The sequence below is a fragment of the Mauremys mutica genome, chromosome 1 (genome assembly GCF_020497125.1).
Source record: "Mauremys mutica isolate MM-2020 ecotype Southern chromosome 1, ASM2049712v1, whole genome shotgun sequence".
NCBI lineage: Eukaryota > Metazoa > Chordata > Testudines > Geoemydidae > Mauremys > Mauremys mutica.
In genome coordinates, this window is record NC_059072.1 from 64,492,017 (window position 1) to 64,518,464 (window position 26,448).

At 43.2% G+C, this 26,448-nt stretch overlaps 1 protein-coding gene across 5 annotated transcripts in view; it reads right to left on the reverse strand.

Moving 5' to 3' along the window:
- Positions 1-26,448, reverse strand: part of GRIP1 (glutamate receptor interacting protein 1) — a 564,392-nt gene that overhangs the window by 109,705 nt on the left and 428,239 nt on the right. For all 5 annotated transcript variants that reach the window (XM_044978400.1, XM_044978377.1, XM_044978391.1 and 2 more), the window contains exons 3-7: positions 17,567-17,702; positions 16,451-16,596; positions 12,163-12,246; positions 11,090-11,165; positions 9,680-9,825 (exon numbers count right to left, since the gene is read on the reverse strand). In XM_044978400.1, coding sequence (XP_044834335.1) covers positions 9,680-9,825; positions 11,090-11,165; positions 12,163-12,246; positions 16,451-16,596; positions 17,567-17,702 — 588 coding nt within the window. The remainder of the gene's footprint in view (positions 1-9,679; positions 9,826-11,089; positions 11,166-12,162; positions 12,247-16,450; positions 16,597-17,566; positions 17,703-26,448) is intronic.

Sequence of the window (26,448 nt, forward strand, 5' to 3'; positions counted from 1 at the left end):
ACAAACAGAATGAATGTGCTTCATTTTTAGAGGTGGATGGTTTCATCCAGGCTGGTGGATGTCTACCTATGAGAAAACAAACAGTACAAATATGTCCACACACTCATATGGGACATCTACTAAATAGGAAGACTGCTGAGAAGTAGGCAACCAGTGGAATGACAACAAAGAAAAGGAGTTGAAATTAACAAACGTGAGATAACTACATATCCATCCATTTTTATAGATCCCATAAAAAAACTGTGTTAAAATGGAGTTAAGATTGAGAGTGCATATCAGTCATTTAATATATTACCTGGATGCTGTTATCCCCAAATCAAGCATTATAAACCCAGAAAATTCAGAGTAAAGGTTAAACTGAAGAGAAATCCAAACATCCTAGGGTTTGGAAATAAAATTGTTTGGGTGCCCTAACTGTGTAACTTTGCCTTGTTGTGACACCATGCAACAGCCTATTAAGATTAAAGCATTTCAGTTGTGGTCCCATGTTAAATTAAACTGCTTTATAGAGACACATTGGGGTTTCCCTCCTCCCCAATCATGGCATGATCATGCATGGCACAGCTAAATAGTTACAGACATATAAACAACGGATACCTCAGAGATCTGTGAGATTGAGAGGCACAGGTTGGGCTAGGCTAGGCTTTTCTTCTAGTGCTTTGTACAAGCACTTTTCAAAGACAGACCCAGAACCCTGAATTCAATCTTCATATAAAGAGCAGGGTTTGAGTTTTAATTACCCTTAGTTACCCTGCCCCAATGTGTGTAGCTGGCAGGTGAAACTTCGTTACGCTGCTGCAGAATACTTGAGAGAAAGCAGCACAATAAAAATATTAGTCTGGCAAAGCCACATTAGCACTGATGTAGCTCTTCAGAGGCCTAGGTGCTGATACCTCAAGGGCCAAGTGGTTGTAGGGAGGATAGCAGGTGAGACACTGTGCTCAGAAAAGTTTTTCCCAGGAGTGAAATGAAAATGAGAGACGTTATCCAAAACCATTATTTCTTTAGTAACAAGAGAGGCATAGGGCAGCTGTTTCACAGACAGAGGCAGCTTAGGGTGACCAGACAGCAAGTGTGAAAAATCAGGACGGGCGGGGGGGGGGGGGGGTATATAGGATCCTATATAAGAAAAAGACTCAAAAATCGGGACTGTCCCTATAAAATCGGGACATTTGGTCACCCTAAGGCAGCTTACACCGGTTGCTGCCTGCATCTCATTGAGGGATACAGAAACTTTAACTGGCACCCAAAAAGTCAGACCAGCTCCCTTCAGAGGACATGGAGGACATACTATCAGTCCTCCACACAGATAGATGCCCTGCATGAAAAAAAAAATGCTACATGCTTTATATTGAATTCTCAGAAAAATCAGATATTTACATCAGCACTAGATAGTACAGGTTCTAACTTCTTAACGAATCTTTGAAAGCAGATGTCTTCACTTCTGTGTCCAAATTAACAAAGTATAGCACAGAACAACATTTTTCTATTATAAATAGTTTTCTGAATAGAATGAACCCCCCTTCTCTCATTATTTCAGATAATGAAATTTTATTTTTACTTATTCTGTAATACAATTTCATTTCACCTTTATAGTTTCTCTCATACAGAACAACATTCATGAAGTGGCATTTAATGAGCCTTTGGTTTCTGAAGTCCTAGAGACAAATGTTAATTGGGCCTGTTAGAGTCATTTGTAAGCTATAAGATACCACTGAGCTCTTTTTACTTCTCTTCAGGGACAATCATGAAGTTTTGTAAAGAAAAAAATCCCATAAGTGTAAAAAATAAAGATTTCTCTGTAATCTTCTACTCACAGACACGGATAACAAATTAGAACAACAAACAAAAGTAGACAACAAACAAGAAAGCCAAGTGAATTTTGCAGCTCCAGTACAACACATGGGGTTTGTAACACCATCTATTACTAAGGTTGCCTGACACGTCCCCCTATAAGACCCTTGTGACAAAGTTCCTCCTCTATCTTGGTGGGTCCTGTGCTTATTGACGGATTTGTTCACCTCAGAGATTCACCATGTAGGTCAGGGAACAGCCCAGAGACCTTCCCCTCTGGTAGAACCCACAGTCCAGGTCAATTCCACCTGTGTCTGATCAGGAGTCAGGAAGAACCCAGGCCTACCCTCTACTCCAGGTTCCAGCCCAGGGCCCTGTGGACTGCAGCTGTCTAGAGTGCCTCCTGGAACAGCTGCGTGACAGCTACAACTCCCTGGGCTACTTCCCCATGGCCTCCTCCCAACACCTTCTTTATCCTCACCACAGGACCTTTCTCCTGGTGTCTGATAATGCTTGTACTCTTCAATCCTTCAGCAATACACCTTCCCACTCTCAGCTCCTCATGCCTCTTGCTCCCAGTTCCTCACATGCATGCTACAAACTGAAATGAGGTCCTTTTTAAACTCAGGTGCTCTGACTAGCCAGCCTGTCCTAATTTATTCTAGCAGTTTCTTCTCAATTGGCTCCAGGTGTCCTAATTAGCCTGCCTGCCTTAATTGGTTCCAGCAAGTTCCTGCTTGTTCTGGAACAGCCCCTGTTACCTTTCCCAGGGAAAAGGGATCTACTTAATCTGGGGCTAATATATCTGCCTTCTAACACTCTCCTGTAGCTACCTGTCACATGCTGTTGTCTGTTGTTTATAACTTTGCCAAACTAACCATTCAGGCTGAAATTTTCCATGCCAGATATCTGCCTCAGGCTGTTATTAATTATCACTTTTGAAAACTTCAGCTAAAACAATTCAGCCATTTCTGAGAATGAGTCTAGGGGAAAATATATTGTTCTGCCCATTTTCAAAAGTTTTGTCAGCCTTTATGTTGAAAATCTCTAGTACCCCCATGCCTTTGAGCAGACACTTGAAATTTGGCAAGGAGTTGCCTTTGTGTCAGGGACGTCTGTTTGGAGCATCCTCATGAAAACTGCCTGAATGTGGACAAGTTATAAGTCCTTGAAAAACTGCAATTTGCACATACCCACTAGAGACTTCTTAGCTTCTAGCACCTAAATTCTCCGAAGATTCTATCTGCACTGGGGATGCTCCATCCTGATGCTGAGCAAGACTTTCCCTGCAACTGCACCTCTGGGCTGCTGTGGGCCATGCCAGATCCTGATCCTGACACTTGAACTAAGAGTAGGGAACCCGTCTCCTGTGCTTTCAGGGTCTGCCTACACAGGGATAAAAAACCTGCAGCTGGCTTGCATCAGCTGACTTGGTCTTGTGGGGCTCATGCTCTAGGGTTGAAAAATTGCTGTGTAGATGTTTGGGCTCGCGCTGGAGCCCGAGCTCCAGGACCCTGTGGGAATGGAAGGTCCCAGAGCTTGGGTTCCAGCCCAAGCCTGAATGTCCACACCACAATTTTTAGCCCCACATGCTGAGCTCCACAAGCCCAAGTCAGTTGACCTTAGTCAGCCACAGCCATGCCACGGGTCTTTTATCCCTGTGTAGATATACCCTCAATGACACCCCATCCCGCACTGGACTAAGGAAATAAGGAGGAAGCTGCCTGGTTTGCATGTGGAGGAAAGAAGAGCCAGACTTGCCAATGGGAATAGAGTTGGGAGCAGATTTACACAAGGATCCTTGGGGTGGAGGGAAGACTGGGATTGGAAGCCAGCAGTAGGGTGACCAGATGTCCCGACTGTATAGGGACAGTCCTGATTTTTGGGTTTTTTTCTTATATAGGTACCTATTACCCCCCACCCCCATCCCGATTTTTCACACTTGCTGTCTGGTCATCCTAGCCAGCAGGGAGTGGGAGAGGGAGGGAAACCGGGACTGGTAGCTGGAGTGGGTAGGAGACTGGGACCTGCACTGGAACCTGGGGGTGGAGACTGGGAGTTGAGGGGAGAGACTGGGGCTGGTTGGTTAAACAGACTGGGACAAGGAGCCGTGGGTTGAACACTGAGCCTGGATAAGGAACCTGGAGAGAGAGACGGGACAACAGGCAACCTTAGCAATGGCATTTCCTAACTTTTATGTGCTTGACTTTGCAAACTTAATAGTGTTCTTTGAATGTAGGGGGACTTTTTTCAGTGTGGAATGATATACCAGGCAGATTAATATTTCAGCTAAGGCTACTATGATATCAACAGTAGTTTCCAGTATAAATTTGACACACCTAGCGAGTCTGCCCCTGAAGGGACATATGAGAGATAATGTATTTTAAAGGATCAGATAATTCGCCTTTAGAGTACCATGGGAGCCAGACCTTTTCATAGCGCGGCTATTAGCAGTCTCTGTCAAATGCCAGATCCCTGGCCATCCGTCATGCCAAAGTATTTTAATAGACTAAAACTTCATTAACTTTAAGTTTTTAACAAAACAGGGGGGCCAATGCAGAGTATAGGAGTTGCATCTGGTCCTTGACTCCCCCAGCTCACAGTATCTTGCTGAATTCATAACCTTTGCAAGAGTCCTGGCTCCTCCTATTGCTGCAAAGCTTTGCAGAGTCCCCAGCTCCTTTGGCTTCCCCTTAATCTGTAGAATTTTGGGGCTCTAAAAGTTCCTCAGGACTCCAGATCCTTTGCTTTATGATGCTCTGTAATGCGTAAGAGCAATCCCCAGGGTTCCTTTTTCTTCTCCACATCTTGCCCTGCACAGGTTTTTAAAAGTGCTCATCAGATTGTATAGATTACACAACATGCCTCTTAGACCATGCAGATGCTAGACAGTGCCCTTTCTGCCAGGTGGGTCCTTAGTAAGTCTTTATAAAGAGTTACTAAATAATAAGGCAGATTTTAGTAATGTATCCTTTAAAAATTGTGATTGCTCTTTAAGTATTCTATGCACCAAATTTTTTAGCTGAAGTGACCCAGTAGGTAAGACACTTGATAGAATATTTTAAAAAGTGTAATTGTAAAGCATTGGTAACTTTAAAATATTATGAGTAATTGTCTTCAAACTTTCCAGAAAACAAGCACATTAGTACTTTCCCCTGTGTAAAGTTATATAAGGGAGTAACCATCATGTTCATCTCAGAACCTTGGGTGCAGCTTTGGCAAAGCAGCAGCTACTCAGTGGCTCTACAGTCAGAGTGATTTTTAAAGACCTAGAACTCAAAATCAGCTTGGCCAATTTCATTGTCATTTTGCAGGAAACAATTGTTGCTTCCCACTGTTCAATGAAACTATTGCGACAAACAAATAAGTACTGTAATTGCTAGACAAACAAGTCAAATATGCAAGCTAGGATTAGAATCCTGTTCCTTTAGTTCTAAAAATAAGAATACAGGTCCCTACTACTTTAGCTAAGAAGAAGCCTCTATTACAGAGGTAGATTATAGAAGCATCTTTATGTTCTCTCACAGCTACAGCCAGCCACCTGATGCTCATTCAGACACTATAACCTAACAATTGATAATATTTTTGCTTAATTACAACCTCTTTACTGCAAGATTCCCTATCCAAGAATTGTCAAGGCGATGTAACAAGGTAGACAGCTTGAAGGGGCAACAATAAGCTATATTTTAGTTAGATCAAGGTCAAAATTCTAAATCATGGTACTATTTAGATGTCCTGAAATCTAAGCAGATTGATGAATTTTCTTCAAACTTTTCAGAATTTTTTTCATTGTCTTTCAGAGTAAATACAGTAATTATAATTATGGGATTCAGATGTTCCTGAAAATCCTGAAGAGTACCTTCCCTATTCTGCTCATTAAGAAATCTATTGATAAACTTTTATTCCTCCTCTTGGAAGGGGACAGTGGGATTCATAATTTTGAACTTGTGTCAATATCTTGTTTTGTGGCTATAGTGGCACTTTTACAGGATTTCTCATCTGTGCCCAAAAGATTTCTGAAATCCAGCTTCTCCTTGAAGAAAACCTGAGCTCCAGATTTGTTTTCTTGGGAAAGAGTAATTTAGTGCTCATCCACTATCTAAAATAAGCCATTATGAAACTCACTTGGCAAACTACAGTACAATATTTCTAGCTTGAACAATCTGAGGGCTTACTTCAATCTAATGCAGTAATTCTCCATGTAGAGATCGTTCTTCTAACCTACACTATGTCCTTTAGAAATAGATACAATCCAGTGCAGAACAAGAAGATTCACTGTAGATATTTCTGGAAAAAAATGTCCCCTGTGTATTATCTCACAAAGCCAATTGACTTGACTCATATGTTTTCCTCTTCCTGAAGAGATTTTTAAATCACTCATGATAAGAAAGTATAGTTAATCTCCCGCCAATGGCTTAATTTAAGGACTACCATGAAAAATAAAAAAGCCATAAAGTCCATGCAGTTTATACTATCTCTGAAAGATACTAAATTTAGTGTGAAAATTTTCATACCCTACTCCTGTGCAGACACACATAGACTTGCAGCATTATTTATTTCTCACAAAATCAGAAATATTTGTAATCTCCCCTAAATCTTCTAGGGCATAGGAGCAACCATCTTCTTTCATCATCAAAACAGAATGAGACAATTTTGGGAAAAGAAAGACAGCTGGCAGATTGCCATCTCTACTCCTCCAGAACATTTCTATGCTCTGAATTCACCGTAAAGACAGTTTTCCTCAAGCTGTCACTGTAGCACACATTTTCCTATCATTTTCAGAGATGAATCTATTGTTTCTCATTCTTATTATTTCAAAGTCCTCTAGAAACTATATCCTAATGTCCTCCATGAATCAGTCTTTTAAACAAGACACGTTTCCAAAGAAGCAGCAACAAGCAGATAGTACCCTTTCATGTTGGTAGGTTGACAAGCTTCTTTGCCCAACTCAGCAAGGCACTTAAGCATGTGAGTAACTTTAAGCAATGCATAGTCCCATAAAGTTCAATGCAGCTGGAGGGCCTTCAAGAAGGAAGTGACATGGTCTGATCAACAGGCAAGGAATGCTATTACCATTATTGGTATTACACTAGTGCTTAGAGCCCCAACTCAGATCAGGGCCCCATTGTGTTAGACAGACAGGAAGAGGCAGTCCCTGCCCTATGCTGTTTACAAGCTAAACAAAGTATGTGTGCAGGGGGAGTGAGAGAGGCACAGATAGTATGTCTATACTGCATTGTAAACCCAGGTCAATGGGACTTGAGCTTGTGAACACAGTGTTTCCAAGCCCATGCTTGAGCATCCATACTGCACTGTAAACCTGGGTTTACAATTGCTGGATCTGGGTCTCAGCCATGCTAACATATCCATACTGGAGTACACAGACCTTCTTACTTAGCTCTCAGGCTTGAGCTGCATCCACACTGCCAAATGACAGGGGGCCTCAAGCTCTGATCCACTTCCCCAGCAGGGTCCTAGGACTCACTTCAGACTGATTTGTGTGTGGATGGAAGAGAGGTTTGGGCTCAAACCTGAGTCAGAGCCTGGGCTTAGTGTGCAGCGTATACAAGCTAGAGAGGTAAAGTGACTCGCCCAAGGTGCAAGTGAAATATAGTAGAACCTCAGAGTTACGAACACCTCAGGATTGGAGGTTGTTCATAACTCTGAAATGTTCGTAACTCTGAACAAAACATTATGGTTGTTCTTTCAAAAGTTTACAACTGAACACTGACTTAATACAGCTTTGAAACTTTATTAGGCAGAAGAAAAATGCTTCTTTTAACCATCTTAATTTAAATGAAACAAGCACAGAAACAGTTTCCTTACTCTGTCAAATCTTTTTTTTTTAAACTTTCCCTTTATTTTTTTAGCAGTTTACATTTAACACAGTACTGTTCTGTACAGTATTTGTTTTTTGTCTCTGAGGCTGCCTGACTGCATACTTCTGGTTCCAAATGAGATGTGTGGTTGACCGGTCACTTCATAACTCTGGTGTTTGTAACTCTGAGGTTCTAGTGCACTGACTGACAGGACAATGTTGCCCTACTCTGACTGCGAAGTATGTGATGGTTGTGGTACAGGAGAGGGTGCAGAAGAAGCCAAAGAGCCATCATTCTATTCATCTCTCAGGGCTGACAAGACACTCTGCACAGTCAGTATGTGGTCAGGACTCATTGCATTGTGAGCATGGCCAGCTGGAGATGCCTGGAGCCAGGAGAACATTCGGTCTCAGTCCAGTCTTGTCCTCTACCAAGCCTGTGGAAATTTCAGAGGAAATCCTCTCTGGAGTTGAAGCTGGTCCTGTCCAGTACACAGAGGGGTGAGGAGAGGGCACATCCTCTGAAATGAGGGCCCAGCTGAAGGTTTAGGTCTTGACCCAAAGCCCACTGAAATCAATGGGAGTCTTACCACTGACATCAATTAGCTCTGGATAAGGCCCACAGAGCATTCCCGAGTATTTTTAAATAATTATTTTTAGGTGGAGAACAAAATGAATCTGGTTTCAATTGTGATGCCAGATAGCACTGATTTATCCAGAAAAGCACCAAAGGTGAAATGGCAGATGCTTGGAAACACCTGATCTCTGAGAGTCCTCTATGGCCTCAACATAATCTGCATTCATGTTTTCTCCAGAGAAGTTCTCCACCCAAATGGCTGAGCTACCATCTCTTTTCTGGCTGTGGGGCCATTGTGGGTCTCCAGCAGAAACTATCCAAGGCCACCACTGCTTTGCTGATAGTGGGGGGAGGGAATGAATGAATGAGAGTATATGCTATGTGAAGAAAAATTATTTCCAGAAGTAAGAGAGCTGTTCTAAGCTCTAATATTTGTCTGAAGTTTTATTTCTAAATGTCAATCTTTTCCAAAGTGTGGGCATTTGAATCCATGCCATGTGGCGAAATTCAAAGAGGTCCCTTTCCTGCCAGGCAGGAATCGATCTAGGTAGCTGAGGAGGAATGAATGATGAAAGGCTCCCAAAGAGAGTGGAGATGCTTCAGTTCAACTGACTGCCTTTCCTGCCTACTGCTGCTGTTGATCCTGTGCCTTGTGACGTGCACAGCATGTTTCAGAATATGTCTTAACCAGCCAGGGATGTAATGGCAGGGGGAGGCCTGGGGCAAGTTTAGTCAAATTTCTCACTACTATATAAAGGCAGAAAATCGATATATTAGTATTTCTACAGTGTCATAGGTGTACACAGTGCCATACAAACATATGCTGATATAAAAAGGCAAGTTCCCCATCATCAAGAGCCTTCAATCGAAGTGATACAAACGAGGGTGATGGAATGTATCTCCAAAAGCAGATGAAACATCTATTCAAAACTCTGCTGTAAAAAACCATCTACTCTGTCTCACATTCTGGCCATGTTCAGCCCCTCATCAAATATCTTCACTGGATTCCCATTGCATCTTGTATCAAAATTCAAGCTCATTTTGCATCTCACAGTTTATCTTCTTCCTACCTCCTTCTGCTCTCTCACACACCTTCTTTGCCGTTTCTGGATATTGGTGGTTGCATAGCTTTTGTCATTGTGCTGGCAAAATAAAATAAGGATTCCTGCTACAGCAAGTAAACCTCCCATTTGTGCAATTTGGACAGAAATGCTTACACACCTTTATCTACTTTGTACAAACATAAGGTAGTCACTGGGAGAGTTCCTTTGCTAGGATCCACTGGTGTCACTCTACAAACCATGAAATATCAAGACTCTAAATCACAATACTGCTCACCTCTCCATGAACCGAAAAATATTAATGAGAAGGTGCTGATGGGAATATCTGAAGTACAACAAGTCAGAATCAATTTTGAAGTAGTTTATCAGAGATGGTTAGTAAAATGTCACTGATGGCTGCCAGAACTAAAGCTCAGAATTTCAACGTACCCATTACTGAGACGTCATATTCTATCAGCAGAGTCGCTTCCTGTCCACACTGTTTCAGAATACTCATGGCTTCAGCATGTGACGTTCCAAGGAGTCGAATTCCATCAACACTCAGCAACCTGTCACCAGGTTTGATTGTGCCCTCTCTGAAGAGAAATTAAAGGAACAGTCCTTATTAATTTAATATCATGTGGTTTAGAGATAATAGCCACTTATGCAAAGCGATTCACTCACGCCCTTCCTGACATCTATCCCACTTGACTTTACTTTTAACATTTACTTTGACAGTAAAACGCTCAGGGGTCATTGTGAAAAGGAAATTGCTTTAATCGGAAAATCAGTGATGGGAAAAACTACCCATCACTAAATAATCAAGTCACAGTGGACTGCTATTAGGTATTGGTTTTGTTACAATATATGCTCTCTCTCTCTCTCTCTTGCTCTCTCTGAAAGAAAATTGGCTAGCAATGCCATCCTCCCTCCAAGGTATATATCATAACATATCCTGAATTATAAGAGGAAATGAAAGTATTCCTATTTTTAACCCAGATCTCAGAGAAAAGGGCAGGGAGGAAGGGAAACAGGAAAAAAAAAGACAAAGGATCTCTTGAACATTTGTTTTTTATTAATTTTGGCTAGAGACAAAATTTCTGAGCATAAGCCAGAGAACTCAGCATCCTTTAAAGAAACTGTGCGTTTAGTTCCTTTAATGTTTTAAGGACACCAATGCCATTTCTGAAAATGTAATTGACATATAGAATCACTTATCAAAATAGCTTTTTTCTTCTTTTTTACAGACATGAGATTTATATATATGTATATACAGAGAGAGAGAGAGAGAGAAAATATGCTAATAGGGCCATATCCTAAACTCCTTACTCGGGACTGAGTGAGTGGGAGAGTGGGAGTTAAGCCTGAGAAAGGACTGAGCAATAACTCAGGTCAGGATTGGCTCTAATATTTTCCCAGAAAAAAATTATAATACACATCTACATCATTTGTTTCTGTAGTGCAAGAGAAATACATTTTGAAATACAGTATGGAATTAAACTGTACATTAAGGTTGCACTGTGCATCAAAAGGTTGTTTGAAAGCTGTGAAGGGCATGCGATAATCCCATCATAGCATTTTTTAGGATTTTTAATTCATCTCTGTGTGTGTGTGTATATATATATAAGTGTGTGACAGGAAATTCTGAAACAAGCAGCTTAGTCTCTTACTTAAAATTCATGCTATGTCATCATGCGCCAACCTCCTATGGTTGCCTATTGTTATTACAATGAAATGCATAATTTTTTAATTTCAAAGGATTGGGTTTGAACGTGTCTATTGTACTCCACAGATGTCTGTCTTAACTTCTGTCCCAGACAACCTAACCTTTCTCTCGCTACAGAGGAAAATGAATTGTACCTGTCAGCAGGCCCTCCAGGTCTAACACATGTTATTACAACAGGACGAGATTTATTTCTGTCATCATGTGCTCCACCTAGAAAAGGGAATAAAACACCCTTGTACTCCTTTTTTTTTTTTAATGAAAACTCATTTCCAAAATTCAATTCCAAAGGCTTGCAGCATGCACACTTACAGACTGGTTAGAAAAGCAAGAACCATTAAGCCACTAAAATACACCTACATGACTGTACATGTGGAATAGAGGTGATTCCTACTCTCCTGCTCCTTTAGAATAGGATTTGTTAAATGGGCTATTCATTTCTTCACCCCCCCCCACAAATTCATTCCCCTTTTTTGTTCTCAGTATGCCCTCTTTAGCATTAGGTATCCTGAATACTTTGCTGCACCGAGGAGGGAAAATTGTATTCTAAGAATAGCACAACAGTGACCACTAGGAGACCCTACACATTGAAAAAGACCCAGGACACTGCTTTCCCTGAGGGTAGGGTTCTGTTACAGGTTCCGGGGCCTGCAATGTACAGGAGGACAGACTAGATGATCATGATGGTCCCTTCTGACCTTGAAGTCTATGAGCTAATAAACTCCCACAATTTACCATAGGAGTATCATTGTCTAAAAGCTGCATAAAGATTTTCTGTTCTCTAATTCAGCATGAAGACTCTCATTCTACTATAGAGACTGGGGATGTTACTAAACTATAAAACAAATTTTAATAGCTAACTTATATAAATAGTGTACAAGATATCTCCTTTAAGAGCCCTGATCCCATTGCAAATGGCAAACTTCCCATCTACTTCACTGAGACGAGGATTTGGCCTTGTGTGACCCAAAGTCAGGTATGTTCTTGGCATTCATTACTATTCATTACTATTGCTCCATAAATAAAAATTTATACCAGTTCATAAACACAGTTCATTAAGTACAGAAGAAATCATGCATTAATCACACAGGATTTACAAACTGTAGACAACAAATCTTGAAATATGATTGCACAGTATCATAAAAACTTATTGCTATTTTGCTTGTGCTCGTCTAGAAATTCTGACTATTCATGTTTAGGGATAACTTACCTCGTATTACAAACCCAAAAGTGTTCCCTTCTTTATGTAAAGTAACTTCCACCGTTCTAAATATGACACCCGATCCTTGTACAGCTGAAAGATTTAAAAGAAAAGTTTTGTCTAATTATACTCATAGCTCTACACTGCTTCCAAGCAAGCTCTTGCATTTCTGATCATACACTTCGAAGAATTCAACTACAAAAGATTGTTTTTAACAGCTGTAATTTAACTACAACCCATGTTCTTACTGAGAACATTGTGGATCAGATCTTCAGCTAGTATAAGCTGGCATAGACCCACTGAGGTCAATGGAGAGCCAGTCCCATTGACAGCCACTGAGGGATCTGGCTCTCTGTGTCTGAAGGTATGTCTACATTGCACACTGCTTTTGGCAGTGTGTAGAGTACATACACTACACACCCGCCTAGCAAAGGTATAAATAGAAGTGTAGATGGGGAGGTACTGCCTAGGTGAGCAGATAAGGACATGCCTGAACCCTGTAGGATGTACCCTACTTGCTCAAGCAGTGCTTCCCAGCTGCTGTCACCCCCCCAAATTCCTCCCTCCCTTCCCCCTGCTCCGGTTACTGCTATTTTTTGCAGTGTAATGTCCTGCTGCCTCTCCACTGCTATTGCAGGAAAAGGGTACAGCAGTTCCTTGTGGTGGAGAAAGGCTCCAGCAGCAGGGAGCTGTCAGAGCCTTTCCCCGCTGCAGTGAAAGACTCCAGCAGCAGGGAAAGCCTTTGGCACGGCAGAGGCAGCGTAAAGGCTCTGGCAGTTCCCCACTGATGAAACTGTCCTTGCCTCCTCATCCCCGACAGAGCCTTTCATTGATGCATGTAGCTACACACCAAGCACGGACACAGCTTGCTTTTCACTACGGTGTGTTGTTATACATACCCTACGTGCCATGCCAGGGGTGTGCAGTGAGGCACAAAGATGTCAAGTCAATTGCTCCAGGCCAGTTAAAGAGTCAGTTGCTCAACCCAGAATCCAGGAACCTTTACTCTTGTTGCTCAAAAGGTAGAGTCAAGATTTTTAGGCTACAAACCTCACCAACTTTAAGCTTATTTTTTTGACACTGCAAAATCAGTTGTTTCCAGACTCATGTTGACATCAGTTGAAAAGGCTGGTGCACAAATCAAGATGGTTGGGGACAATAAGCCATTGTATGAAAGTCGAAGATGATGTTGTTAAGAAACAAAAAGCCATTTAAATGTAATTGCTAATAGAAAACACTTTGGAAAAAGTGGAGAATTCACTGGTTCCAAAAAATGCAAAAATCCAACAGGAGAAACATTTGCAAGCTTCTAACAGGGTCTTACAAACAAGGAATTAACAAATTACTTAATAGCATTGTTCCATGTTGGACTTGCAATTAGCATTGCTGCAGTGTAAAGAGTTAAAAGGTCAGGATGCTGTTAATAAAGGCCATACTAAAGGTCTCTGTGGACAGAGGGGACAAAATTTTGGTGCATCCAGGAAATACAGAGAGGGGTCCCTCACCTACATATTGGGTTCTGTGCAAAATGGAAGGTGTGGGCAGGAATAATGGGATTACTACTCTCTGCAGCACTGCTCCTGTCACAAGGTTTCTGTGAGTAAATTAATGCTTACTCCATCATTACTACTCCACTGGGGGGTGCCCCCACAGTCTGAAACCACAACTACCCCATCTGCCCCAGCAGTGCAGTTTCAGCATGCTGGGGGGATGACAAGGTCTGCAAAGCATAAGCTGATGTACAGAAATATTTCTACTATATATTACAAGGCACAATGCATATAATATTCAGTGGATGTCGAAAGGGATAGCTAGAATGCTATTATTCAGTCTCGTTACCAGCTACACTTGCACAAAGAGGTCAGAAATTCTGAAAACTTAAATAAATGGTTATGGTTACCACTGTAATGTTGCATGACAGACACATATTTCAACTGACCAAAGTTGCACATATACCAACAGTGCCTAAACTGTAGAAAGTAGATTTGGTTAGCTGCAAAAGAAAAAAAATGCTAGCAAAATAACCACATCCACTACTTATGCTAGAGTCCCTCTAGTTTTTATAAGCTGTACCCTGTAAACTTCCATCCTGATTTTACAGAGATAGTTTTTTACTTTTTCTTTCTTTAATGAAAAGCTTTTCTTTTTAAGAACCTGTTTGATTTTTCCCTTGTTTGAGATCAGGGGATTAGTCTGACTCACCAGGGATAGGTGGGGGGAAGAGAGGAGGGGGGGAAGGTGAATCCCTCTTTGTTTTAGATTCAAGGAGTTTGAATCAAAGTAGTTTTCCCTGACGACCAAGGGAGGGAAAGTCTGGGAGGGGGAATGGTTTATTTCCCTTTGTGTTAAGATCCCAGGAGTTTGGATCTGGGTTCCCCCTGGGAAAGGTTTGGGGGAACAGAGAGTGTGCCAGACACTAAAACCTGGCTGGTGGCAGTGGTACCAGATCTAAGCTAGGATTTAAGCTTAGAAGGATCCATGCAGGTCCCCACCTTTTGGACGCTAAAGTTCAAAGTGGGGAACAAACCTATGACAGCTTAATTTACTTAATTAATTGAAATATCCTAATTCTGAACATGAAGTTCAGTTATCCTCTACAACCACTCATCAACAATAAACATTCAAAGCACATTAAGGAAGTTGCCAAAAGTTCATAAAAACAAAGAATTCCATAATTAGAGTTAATTGTCAGCAGCTAGAACACAATGGGGTTCATTAACCCTTGCTTCTTGAGGCACCATAATGCATCAGGAATGTAGAGAGATCAATGGGATGCTCTGCTTCCAGTATACTGCATCCCTTTGTTTAGACAGGGAAGTCCTAGCAAGCTGGTTCTGCAGGTCTTCCTTCCTTTTCTTGTCCAGTATCAGTAAGAACAGACCTTTCCCACTTGATAGGTGACATGAAAGAGCACCTACTCTTCTTAGCTGGCTGGCAGAGCATCAGCAGCTAGCCTTATGCCAGCCAGCTGCCACTAGCAGTCCCTCCAGTTCCAGCCCCAACCTTTCCAGCTCACCATCACTCCAACTACCACTACCCACCTGATTCCTCCAACTGCCACTAATTCTCTCTCTCTCTCTCTCTCTCTCTCTCACACACACATACACACACACCTTAAAAAAACTGGGGATGGATGGGCTAAGGAAAGACGGAAGGAAGATGTTAAGTAGGGCTGTGTGTACTTCTTTTCATAACAACACCCAAAATAAGGTAAAGTCAGGTAGCTTTAGGTGTCAACATGAACTTGAATCTTGGAGTCCATTTTGGACAGCTTGAGGTCCTCCATTCACCCACTCAACCACACAGCTCCCAGCACATCCTCCCGTCTGCTTAAAACAACCCTCCAGGGCTGATGTCTTCAGGGGGTATGTGATCTGCTGGCCAGCTCTCTTCCCCACTTTTAGGCTCACCCTTTCCCCCATGATTAAACTCTTTAGGGAGGGACTGTCTGGTCCACATCATCCTTCTTACCTCTTCTGTAGTTTGCCTATTATACCAGTGCAACCTAATATACCTCTGAGCCTCAGACCGAGATAGAGGTCAGTGAGGTGGCAGAGACACAAAGAACAGCAATGTTTATACACTGAGAGGCAGGCAACTCTCTTATCACCAGAAAACCACAAATCTGTTGAAGGTTTGGAGTTGAAGAGGACAGGAGGAGGAAAGGAGTGAGTTGGCAGTTCCTGGTGATGTTATGGGGTGGGCAGGTCACTCCTCAGTCATGACCCCAGAAGTCACAAAGGTAAGGTATTCACCAGAGGGGGCTTTGTTGGGCTTTATGCATGGAAGGGGACTGCATCTTAAAAGGAGGAAGGCAGAGGTACTGCTAAAACTAATGGGCACTATTATCTTCTTGAGATATCTTACTGTTAAGACAAAAAGATGGAGAGGAACTGAAGACAGAGATACAGGGGAAACAGGAAACAAAAGTGGAGGTTTGAGTTCCTGTTCTCTTCCCCCACCCTACTCCATAGTTCTCTTGCCTCTGAATATATCAAATGTATTTCCCAATATCCTTAGTTAATGGTCATCCCCAAAGTTATGGGAAATAGTGAATAAAGTGTAGGTATAAACTGTTTACGTTGCCTGTATTTGGAAGCTGACTTTCAATGGGACTTGTGCTCCTCAGCCATTTAGGTGCTTTTGAAAACCCCACACTACATAATCATTTGATTGACCATTTCTGCACTCTGCAATAACTGTAGCGGAAACACGCATTATAAAAACCTCTTATTGAAAATGTCCATTCTGTTATTCTGTGTGTAAGATTATTTCAGTTTATCTGTCCATTACTTACAGACTGGAGGGAGCTCATACTCCACTTCTAGAACAACCCTCTCGCCAACATTCTTGAGGAGGCTGATGATCTCGTCATGGCGAAATTTTGTCAGGTTGATTCCATTCACAGATTTGATGTAGTCTCCCACGTCCAGCTGGTCACTTCTGCAACAGACACATGTTCTCTTCCATAAACTTGTATGTCATGTTGCCAGAGTAGCAGAGTTGCTTTCAATTACATTTTTAGTGTTGATAAAAACGAATCTTGCCACACAACTAAATTAAAACAAGCAAAACCCTTCTTGTGCTGATTTTCCAAATAGCAGAGTGACATTTCAAGAATTTAATCTAATATAATACATAAAATATATACAAAGAGATGTATTAGAGTGTTAAATTCTGATGTAGGAAATCAGGACTGCATAACCATGCCGGTTACAGTACTCAGCTATACCTGGGATGATTTCTCTTCCTTCATGTGCTCTTTTAACCTCCCTCCCCTTCCCTTCCCGACCCCCTGCCACTTCTCTCTGCTTGGGCTACTGCCAGAAGTATTTTCTGGACAAGTTGTTGCCTCCACAGCCAACATCACAACTACAGCAGGTAAGCCAGAGCCCATTGGCACATGTTCTGCTCAGTTACTTGGAATGATTTGCCTTAATCTGGGTCTCTCCAGCTGCATCTCTCCCCAGTTACAGCTTGTTCTGCTTTCTCTGTAGAAGCAGGCCAGTGAGCTCTATATATATATCTTTACTAAACAGGTCATCAACAGTCATTTGAAACTATGATACCACCTTATCCGAGCTTTTCAACTATACTTTTTCCTTTACATTATAGTGTGTTTTTGTAGGTTTTATTCAAGGACAACAATTCATTAAATTTAAACCATTTATAAGAAATTAGATTATTCTTGAAATGATGCATCATCAATATTTCTGGCTTTTTATCAGAGCAGCCTTGAGGGACGCAACGGTTCAACTACTATTGAAATGTTTCTTATATCGCTTCTCTGCTCTGATGTGCTGCCTTACAGATGCTGGTAGTCACTTATTTATTAGTGACCTTTTTGATGTGGTATGTATTTTTTGAAGCAATCACATCTTATAATGTATTTTGTGGCTTGAGATGTGGTTACCTAGCAGCGATTCCTCCTTGACGAAGGTTAGATACTCGTGGTTTCCCATCCTTGTCAATTCCACCCGATACCGTAAGCCCTAGGGTGGTGCCTTCTTTTTTCATTAATTCAACTATTGTTGAGCCCTTGAATTCCTCTGTTGAAAGAAAATTATTGGCGTTATTAAAATTTAAATTGTATCACAGATGTTGCTTTTTTTTTTTAAAACTATTTCATCTACCTCCCAAGGAAGTAATTTTGTATTTTAATAGGGAAAATGTGTATATCTGCCTGCTTTTTATAATACAATTCACAGGCTTGGGCCACAAACCTCTATGTATAGATAAATCTGATGCAGATATTCCATAACAGGTTATTAAAAAATGCACCAATAGGCTAGTATACTCTAGACTGCCAATAAATACAAGGCTTACATAAAAGGTAATTTTTCTGTATTCTATTTCACATTCTCAAATCGCTTTCTTTTCTTTGATTTTTCTTTCTAAATCCAAGGTTTAAATTATACACTTTTGTTGGCTAACAAATTGCTGGGATAAAATAAATAGCGGGAAAATGATGTAACTGAATTTTGGATCCAGACTAATTTTGAGGCCATTACTATATGTCAATGCTAACCAGAATAATCAGGTATAATAAGATTTCAGGAAGAAATAAAATGTATCCAGTCCAATCAGTTCTCTCTCTAAGATAAACAGAGTTCCACTTTAACCTACGGATGAATGGTGTTAGTCAAATGCTATTCTAACTGTTATTAATTTAAGATCCAGTTCTGTCAGCTTTATATTGAGTAACACCTTTCTCTACAAGTAGTCTGACTGATATTAATGGGACACTTGCAGACTCAAGTGCAATTCCTGTGAGTAAGGGTGATAGAATTTGGCTCGTAAGTGTCCAATAATGCCATATAGAATGCCTTGTCTTCTAAAGCCTGATTTTGAAAGGTAGCCTCAACTATAATTATTTGGGCACAATTTTGCAGCCATAATTGCCAATGCAAAATTGGAGGTTGAATGGGGTCCCGTTTATAGGCAGGGCCTCGAGATACACAGACTTATAAATGCAGCAAAGAGTCCTGTGGCACCTTATAGACTAACAGACGTATTGGAGCATGAGCTCCATGCATCCGACGAAGTGGGTATTCACCCACGAAAGCTCATGCGCCAATATATCTGTTAGTCTATAAGGTGCCACAGGACTCTTTGCTGCTTTTACAGAACCAGACTAACACGGCTACCCCTCTGATACTTGAGACTTATAAATGTGTGTTTTAAAAGTAGTGGCCTGTATCTACAATGAAGTGTATCATAATAGTCATTGAGACGCCTCAAAATGCATTGAAAAATCTATCCCTGTAAATCAATACTTCTAGCGTTAGGAAACACCATGGAACAAAATATTGCTGTGCTTTTTTCCCCCTTTATAAAAATCTGAGAGTGAATTTAGTGTCCATGAAAGTAAGTTAATTGTGGTACTAGCCTGAGCCAAGCACAGTGTTCATTTATGTGGACAGTATGTAAGATTCTTTATAGAGCAGTGCCAATGCAATATCGTTGACCTGTAAACACCCCTGCTATTCCAGTCTTAAGAGAGAGGCGGGAGATTTATAAGGATGTGGGGTGGTTTATAAGGATGTACACAAATGAGGACAAGGAAAGGTCTTTCAGCCTTATTTTAAATTTCCAACTAATATGGGAACTGAAATTAGAGAAGAAAATTCTATTTGTCAGACTACAGAGTGGAATAAATGACATGAGTTCAGAAAATTCAGTGAATTGGTGCCTAAGGCTGAACATACTTCTAGTTCTATTTTCCACAATCAGCTATAATGGAGACCTCAGTGGGTTAGATAGCTTAGTGGTTAGTGCCCTTAGTGCCAACCCCCCGCCCAGCGGGCACGTCTTGCAGTCCAGGCCCTCTTTTAATCAGAAGTGCAGTGAGGTGGGCAGCGGTAGGGGAGCCTTGGCCTGCTCACTCCACCAAGCTGTGGCCCAGGGCCCAAGGAGGGTCAACAGTGTCTGATCCCCACAGATACCATCCGAGTTACCCTCCGTAGGTCACTTCCTACTATCTGCTGTTCTTCCCCCGCTTCCAGTTCAATATGAGGTGAAAAGAAAAAGCTGCTGAGACAGAGAACAGGATGTTCCTCTCCTCTGAATTCTTGAGATAGCACAACTCCTAATCTGACATTGGATGAATCTGTTTGGAGAATAAAGGGCTTCAAGAAGTCTGGGTGGAATAGTACTGGCTCCCAGGTCAACTAGTCTTGTAGTGTACTAAATGCCTCAACACAGCTTTTGGTCCAATGGACCCTTTTGGTGTGGTATCCTTCACCAGGTCTGTCAAAAGGGCAGCAATGGTCGTGAAGTTTGGGATGTACTATCACTAGTACCCCACTAATCCCCCCAAATGCTGGACTTGCTTTTTTGTGGAAGGGATGGGGCAGCCCGTTAGGGCTTGGACTTTGTCCACAAGGGTTTGTTGCTGCCCTCCTCTCACCCAGGTATACCCTGGGTAGGTGACTTCTTGGGTGGCCAGCCGACATCTGGTTGGGTTGGCCATCAAACCTGCCTTCTTGAGAGCCATAACACCGCACCAATGTGCTTCATGTGCTTGGCCCAGCTCTCATTGTAGATGACAATATTGTCAACGTAGATATCCACAGTACACAACCCATGCGGCCACAGTACTCTGTCCATCCGCCACTGGAAAGGTGACAGTGAGCCCATGAAGTCTACGGGGCATGGTTTCAAACTGATATAGCCCCCATGGTGCAGAGAAGGTCTTTTTTTTTCTTTAGTCTTGGGTGTCAAGGGGATTTGCTAACATGAACAACGACAGCTCCTGTTCTGACTGGATAGGAAGGTCTTGGGGTATCTGGTGGCATAGTCCAAGATTACCAGTATCTATTTGTGCCCTGCTGCAGACTTCTCTACAGGCCGATCATGTCTATGCCTGTTCTCTTGAAGGGTACTTCCACAATGGATAGTGGTATCAGGAGGGCTTTTGGGACCTATTTCTGGCCTGTCCACTGACATTATGGACATGAAGCACAATATTCTCACACCTCTTCATCGATGCCTGGCCAGCAGAACCTCATGGTCACACTGTCAAGAGTCTTCTTCCTCACCAAGTCACCTCCACATGGGGCTGTGTGGGCCAACTGCAGCACCCTCTTCCAGAATTTCTTGTTTTTCCTGTCTTAGGACCCTTCATTGCCCTGTATGCCGTCTCCCCTATCAGTTAAAAATGGGGCCACTGTTTCAACTGCTGCAGGTCTAGTGCTTTACCACCTGCGTGGGCAAGTTGCTCATAAACATTGCTCAGGGTCGGGTCATTTCTTCTTTCTTCCACAAATTCCCCCTCATTGGACGGCAGGTCTAGGTTGAAAGGTGGCGGCGAATGCTTATGGCATTGGTTGGGTTCAGGCAATGGGTCCTTTTATCCTTGAAGATGGTCCTACCTGAGGGTGTTGGTCCTCTGAGCCCCTTCCTTCTTATGGCCCCCTCTTGGCCACCGTGGCTACCCCTGCCTTCCTGGATATTCTGGCTTCAGCTCTGCCTTTTTTACAGTGGCATCTCACCACCCTTTGACCACTTCTTCAAAGAACTTCCAGTTGTGCCCAAGTATGACCAGGTAGGCCAGGTCTTTTGCCAATCCAGCCTGCATCATTTCAGTATGTTCTTCCATGGCCAGTTGTACTTCTCTTTGGATAGAATTGTACATCTCCATGGATACACTGGAGATATATTATGTTCCCAATTGTACCTCCCGTCCTCAGCAGCCTCTCCCAGACCAAAGTCTGACTATAGAATGAGTTTCATCAGACCATATACTGCTACACCATTCATTTGTACGGGGACCAAGATCTTCCCAGGGCCCCTCTTCCAAGCCCTGTTATCGGCCGTCCAGGCCTGCCCATAATCACAGTCCATGAATGAGAAGCCCTTTCTGAAAAGTCCTTACTGAACACATACAAAACAGCTCCCGGTGGAAGGAACTGGTCTCTCTGTTGATTCTCTCAAGGGGAGAAATCCCTTTGGATAAGGTCGTTCAGCCAGGCCAACCTCTTGATCAGTGGAGGGCGGACTTCCAGGCTCTTCTCTTGGCCTTTGTGCCCTCCTCCACTAGAGCTAGGTGTCCAAACCTCCCTAATTACCTTTGTCGGAGTTCGGGCATTGGTACTCTGCGGGGACTGGGGCTTCATAGACTGACTTTTGGTGTTTCTGCCTCTAGCCTGAGGGACATCAGGTAAATCTCTGCCAATGACACTGCCTTGGCCAAAGTTTCTGACCAATGTCTTACCACCCACTTGCACGCCCCCTCTGGAAGGATTTAAGTGAATTGTTCTACAATGAGCTTTTCTGTCACCTGGTCTCCTGTACAAATCTTTGACTGGAGCCATCGCCAGCAGTGTTTCTTCAGAGTCTGGGCAATGGCCCGTGTCTGCGCATGGGGAAAAATTTCTCAAGGTGGAACTGCTGTCGGTAGGTTTTTAGGGAGATGCTGGAGGCATCTAGGATGGCTGCTTTGACATGAGAGTAGTCCTGAGCAGTTGTCACACGAAGACTCTGATATACCTCTCAGGACAGTCTAGTCAAGTAGGGGGCCAACAGAGCATCCTAGTGTAGAAGCAGGATTTTATAATTGTAGTATGAGAATTAATGTATGATTTGACTTCATCCTGCCAGCCACCCTTTTTGAATAGCAGAAAGGAATGACCCTCTGGGACTATGGGATTCTTTTTCCCATATGCATTACGAATTGGGCCCTTTTTAGTACTTTGTTTTAAGGTTTAGTTAGTAAGAGACAGGATCCTGTATTCTGTCTACGTTAAGTAGATTTAGAGGAACGTTGAAGGCTTGGGTCTCAATGTGAATTGTTTTGGTTATAAAACTTAGCAAGGTTTAATTTACAATGTCTTTTTGCTGGATATAAAATACTGCTGTTTGTATTCTCAAAGATCTCTCTAAAAGACTGTTTGTGTGAATGAGGAATGCATGCGTCAGGAAAAGAGAAGGTGTGAAGGCCATTGTTAACCAGATGGTCAAGAAAGGAGGAGCAAAGAGACTTATCGAGACTTATTGACACCAGTGAACCATCAACGCACATCCATGATTGAGGAAGGGAAGATTGACGACCATTAGGTGGAGGCTGGCACACCTAAAGTCAATTGATTAAATCAAATCGGGACAGGATGACCCTCTCTAAGGTGTTTTGGAATGTTTACATCAAAAGATAACACCAATTAAGGAGTAACCGGTCATAAACTGACATGGCAAATCCATAGACTTCAACAGAGAAAAAAGACTATAAGAACAGGGTGCTTTGCCATGGGACTTTGGGTTCGTCTTGCCACTACTCCAGGAGCATAGGATTGTGACTGACAGAGCCCGGCTCCCATCTGCAACCAATCTGGCTGGCCACTAGATTGATCCAGACTCTGGACTGGTAACTATAAACAATGACTGGTGGGGCTGTGTGCATGGTGTGTGTGTGTGTGACTGAAAAGCATATGCTAATTGCTGTATTCTCAATAAATGTGGCATGTTGCCTTCTCCCCTATAGAAGATCTCCTGTGCTTTGTTTAAGCATAACATTTTTGGTGGAGAATTGTGAAAGGGGGAAGAATATACGCTGTAATTATTGACAATACTGCTAAGAAGGTGTACCATACACTTAAAGGTGATTGATCATTCAGGTGTGCACACCCCCGGTCATAGAGATACCAGGCAGTAAAGAGGGAACCAGGTGTGGTTAATATTGTATTCACTGTTGATGCTCTCCTTGGTCCATGACAGCCATGCTCTCCAATGTGACCAGGAATGCCTCATGGTCATCCGTGGGCCCCATTTTAGTTAGCTTCACTGGGATACCTGGGCTTTTATAAGAGTTCCCCCAACCAATGGTTAAACTCAAGGTTGCCTCGGGTGGTTGTAAGAGCATTGCCACCTGCTGGACTAGTTGCTGCTGTTCCTGCTGCTGTGCCATCTGCTGCTGTTGCTGGGCAGTGAGCTGCTGGAGCAGTTGGCTCTGCTGTTGCTGGTTTTCAAGAACCTATTTTAGCAGTTTCTCTATATCCATCTCTTTCTTTTTTCCCCACCTCCTTTCTGGTCTACTATCAGGCCTGGGATACTATGATGCCCACACACTCCACCAAATGTAATAGAGTCCTTGGTGGGTTTAGCAGGCCTAGTGATTAGTGCAATTAGTGCCACCCCCCCAGCAGGCAAGTCTTGCAGTCCAGGCCCTCTTTTAATCAGAGGTATGGCAAGGTGGGCAGTGGTAGGGGAACCCAAGCCTCCCACTCTACTGGGCTCGGACCCAGGGCCCTAGGAGGACCGGTACCATCTGCCCTCAAAGGTGCCCTCTAAGTTACCCTTGTTGGGTCACTTCCTACCATCTGCTGGTCTTCTCTAGCTTCCAGTCCAATATAAGGTGAAAAGAAAAGGCAACCAAACCATCAGCCCCAACTGGGCTCACCATATAGTTCTAGTCCCTGAGAGAGGCTTCTCTGGTGCACTTGTCAGGAGCATTCAGCAGAGATCTGTCCTCCAACCCAGCCTCCCCATTCTGATCTGGGTTGTTCCCTTTTCAACCCTTTCTCCAACTGGAGCATGCTCTATGGGGCTGGATGGGTGGGGCTAGCTGGGTACAGTACTTTCCTTTAATCCCTTCCAGTCCCGTGTGGGGTTTGTACACCCTATTATACCATCTAAAAGGTATTATGCAAACTGGTAATATATCCGCAAAACTGATCTGCGATATGAACCAAAACAATTATTTTAAGGCCAAAGATTAAGAAAGAAAATATGACAAAGTTTGTAAATGCTAATATTTCAGCTTTTCAAATACATTTTAGAACTTTTTCCAAAGCTAACAATAATAAATAATAATAGTAATGCAATAGCACCTGCAGACCCCAGTAAGGGATTGGGTGCTATTACAGAAAACTTAGTACACACATACAATAAAAAGAAAGTCTCTGCCCCAAAGAAGTTACAGTACAGGGCGCTGAGCATGCAAAGACTTACATATGTGTTTTACAAACTGTTAGTAGTGTCCATGAGCTTACAGTCTAAGGCCTTGTCTACACTACAGGACTATTTCGAATCTACTTAAGTCGAATTTATGGATTCGACCTTATGAAGTCGAATTTGTGTATCCATACTAAATACAAATTCGAACTTCTGAGTCCACATTCACGGGGCCAGCGTCGACTTTGGAAGCTATCCCACAGTTCCCGCAGTCCCCGCTGCCCATTGGAATGCTGGGTAGAGCTCCCAATGCCTCCTGGGGGAAAAAATGTGTCGAGGGTGGTTTTGGGTAACTGTCGTCATTGAACCGTCAATCACGCCCTCCCTCCATGAAAGCGCCGGCGGGAAATCTGTTCGCGCCCTTGTCTGGTCGGTTATGCACTTATGGCCGTTGTCAACTCCTCGCACCTTATCGTCCACCTCTGCAACAGTCAGCTGCTGAGAAACCGGGCGAGGAGGCTCCGGCAGCGCGGTGAGGAGAGTGGCGCAGACCTCTCAGAAAGCAGGGTACGCCGGGCAGTGGAGATCATGGTGGCAATGGGTCACGTTCATGGTGTGGAACGGCGATTCTGGGCCCGGGAAACAAGCACAGACTGGTGGGACCGCATAGTGGTGCAGGTCTGGGATGACACAGAGTGGCTGCGAAACTTCAGGATGCGTAAGGGCACTTTCCTTGAACTGTGTGACTTGCTGTCCCCTGCCCTGAAGCGCCAGGACACACGCATGCGAGCAGCCCTGAGTGTGCATAAGCGAATGGCCATTGCTCTCTGGAAACTAGCAACGCCAGACAGCTACCGGTCAGTAGCAAACCACTTTGGTGTGGGCAAATCTACCGTGGGGATTGCTGTCATTCAAGTAGCCCACGCAATCGTTGAGCAACTGCTCTCAAAGGTAGTGACTCTCGGAAATGTCCAGGTCATCATAGATGGCTTCTCCGCGATGGGATTCCCAAACTGCGGTGGGGCTATAGATGGGACTCACATCCCTATCCTGGCACCAGCCCACCAGGCCAGCGAGTACATTAACCGAAAGGGCTACTTTTCAATGGTGCTGCAAGCTGTGGTGGACCATAGGGGACGTTTTACCAACATCAACGTCGGGTGGGCGGGCAAGGTTCATGACGCGCGTGTGTTCAGGAACTCTGGTCTGTTTAGACGACTCCAGGCAGGTACTTTCTTCCCGGACCACAAAATAACGGTTGGGGATGTGCAGATGCCTACAGTGATCCTCGGGGACCCGGCCTACCCGCTAATGCCCTGGCTCATGAAGCCCTATACAGGCGCCTTGGACAGTGCGAAGGAACTCTTCAACTACCGGCTGAGCAAGTGCAGAATGGTGGTGGAGTGTGCTTTCGGACGTCTCAAGGGGAGATGGCGGAGCTTACTGACTCGCTCGGACATCAGCGAAAAGAATATCCCAGTAGTTATTGCTGCTTGCTGTGTGCTCCACAATCTATGTGAGAGCAAGGGCGAGACCTTTTTGGCCGCTTGGGAGGTTGAGGCAAATCGCCTGGCTGCTGTTTACGATCAGCCAGACACCCGTGCCGAGAGACTATCCCAGCGGGAAGCGCTGTGCATCAGGGAGGCTTTGAAAGCGAGTTTCCTCGCAGAGCAGGGTAACCTGTGACTGTCCACTTGATTTTAAGAGAGCCTGATCATGGGCCTGTGTCTGTATGTGTCCAGTTAGATCTGAGCTCACAAACCCGGTTCTCCAAGTTTCCCCCACTTCCAAAGCACGTTTTAAAACTAATGAAATGTTACAGTAATTAATAATAAATCTTTCGTTGACTTTGCATTTCTGTTTCTTGGTTGAAACATGTAAGCATTCTGTGCTGGGTAAGGTGTGCAC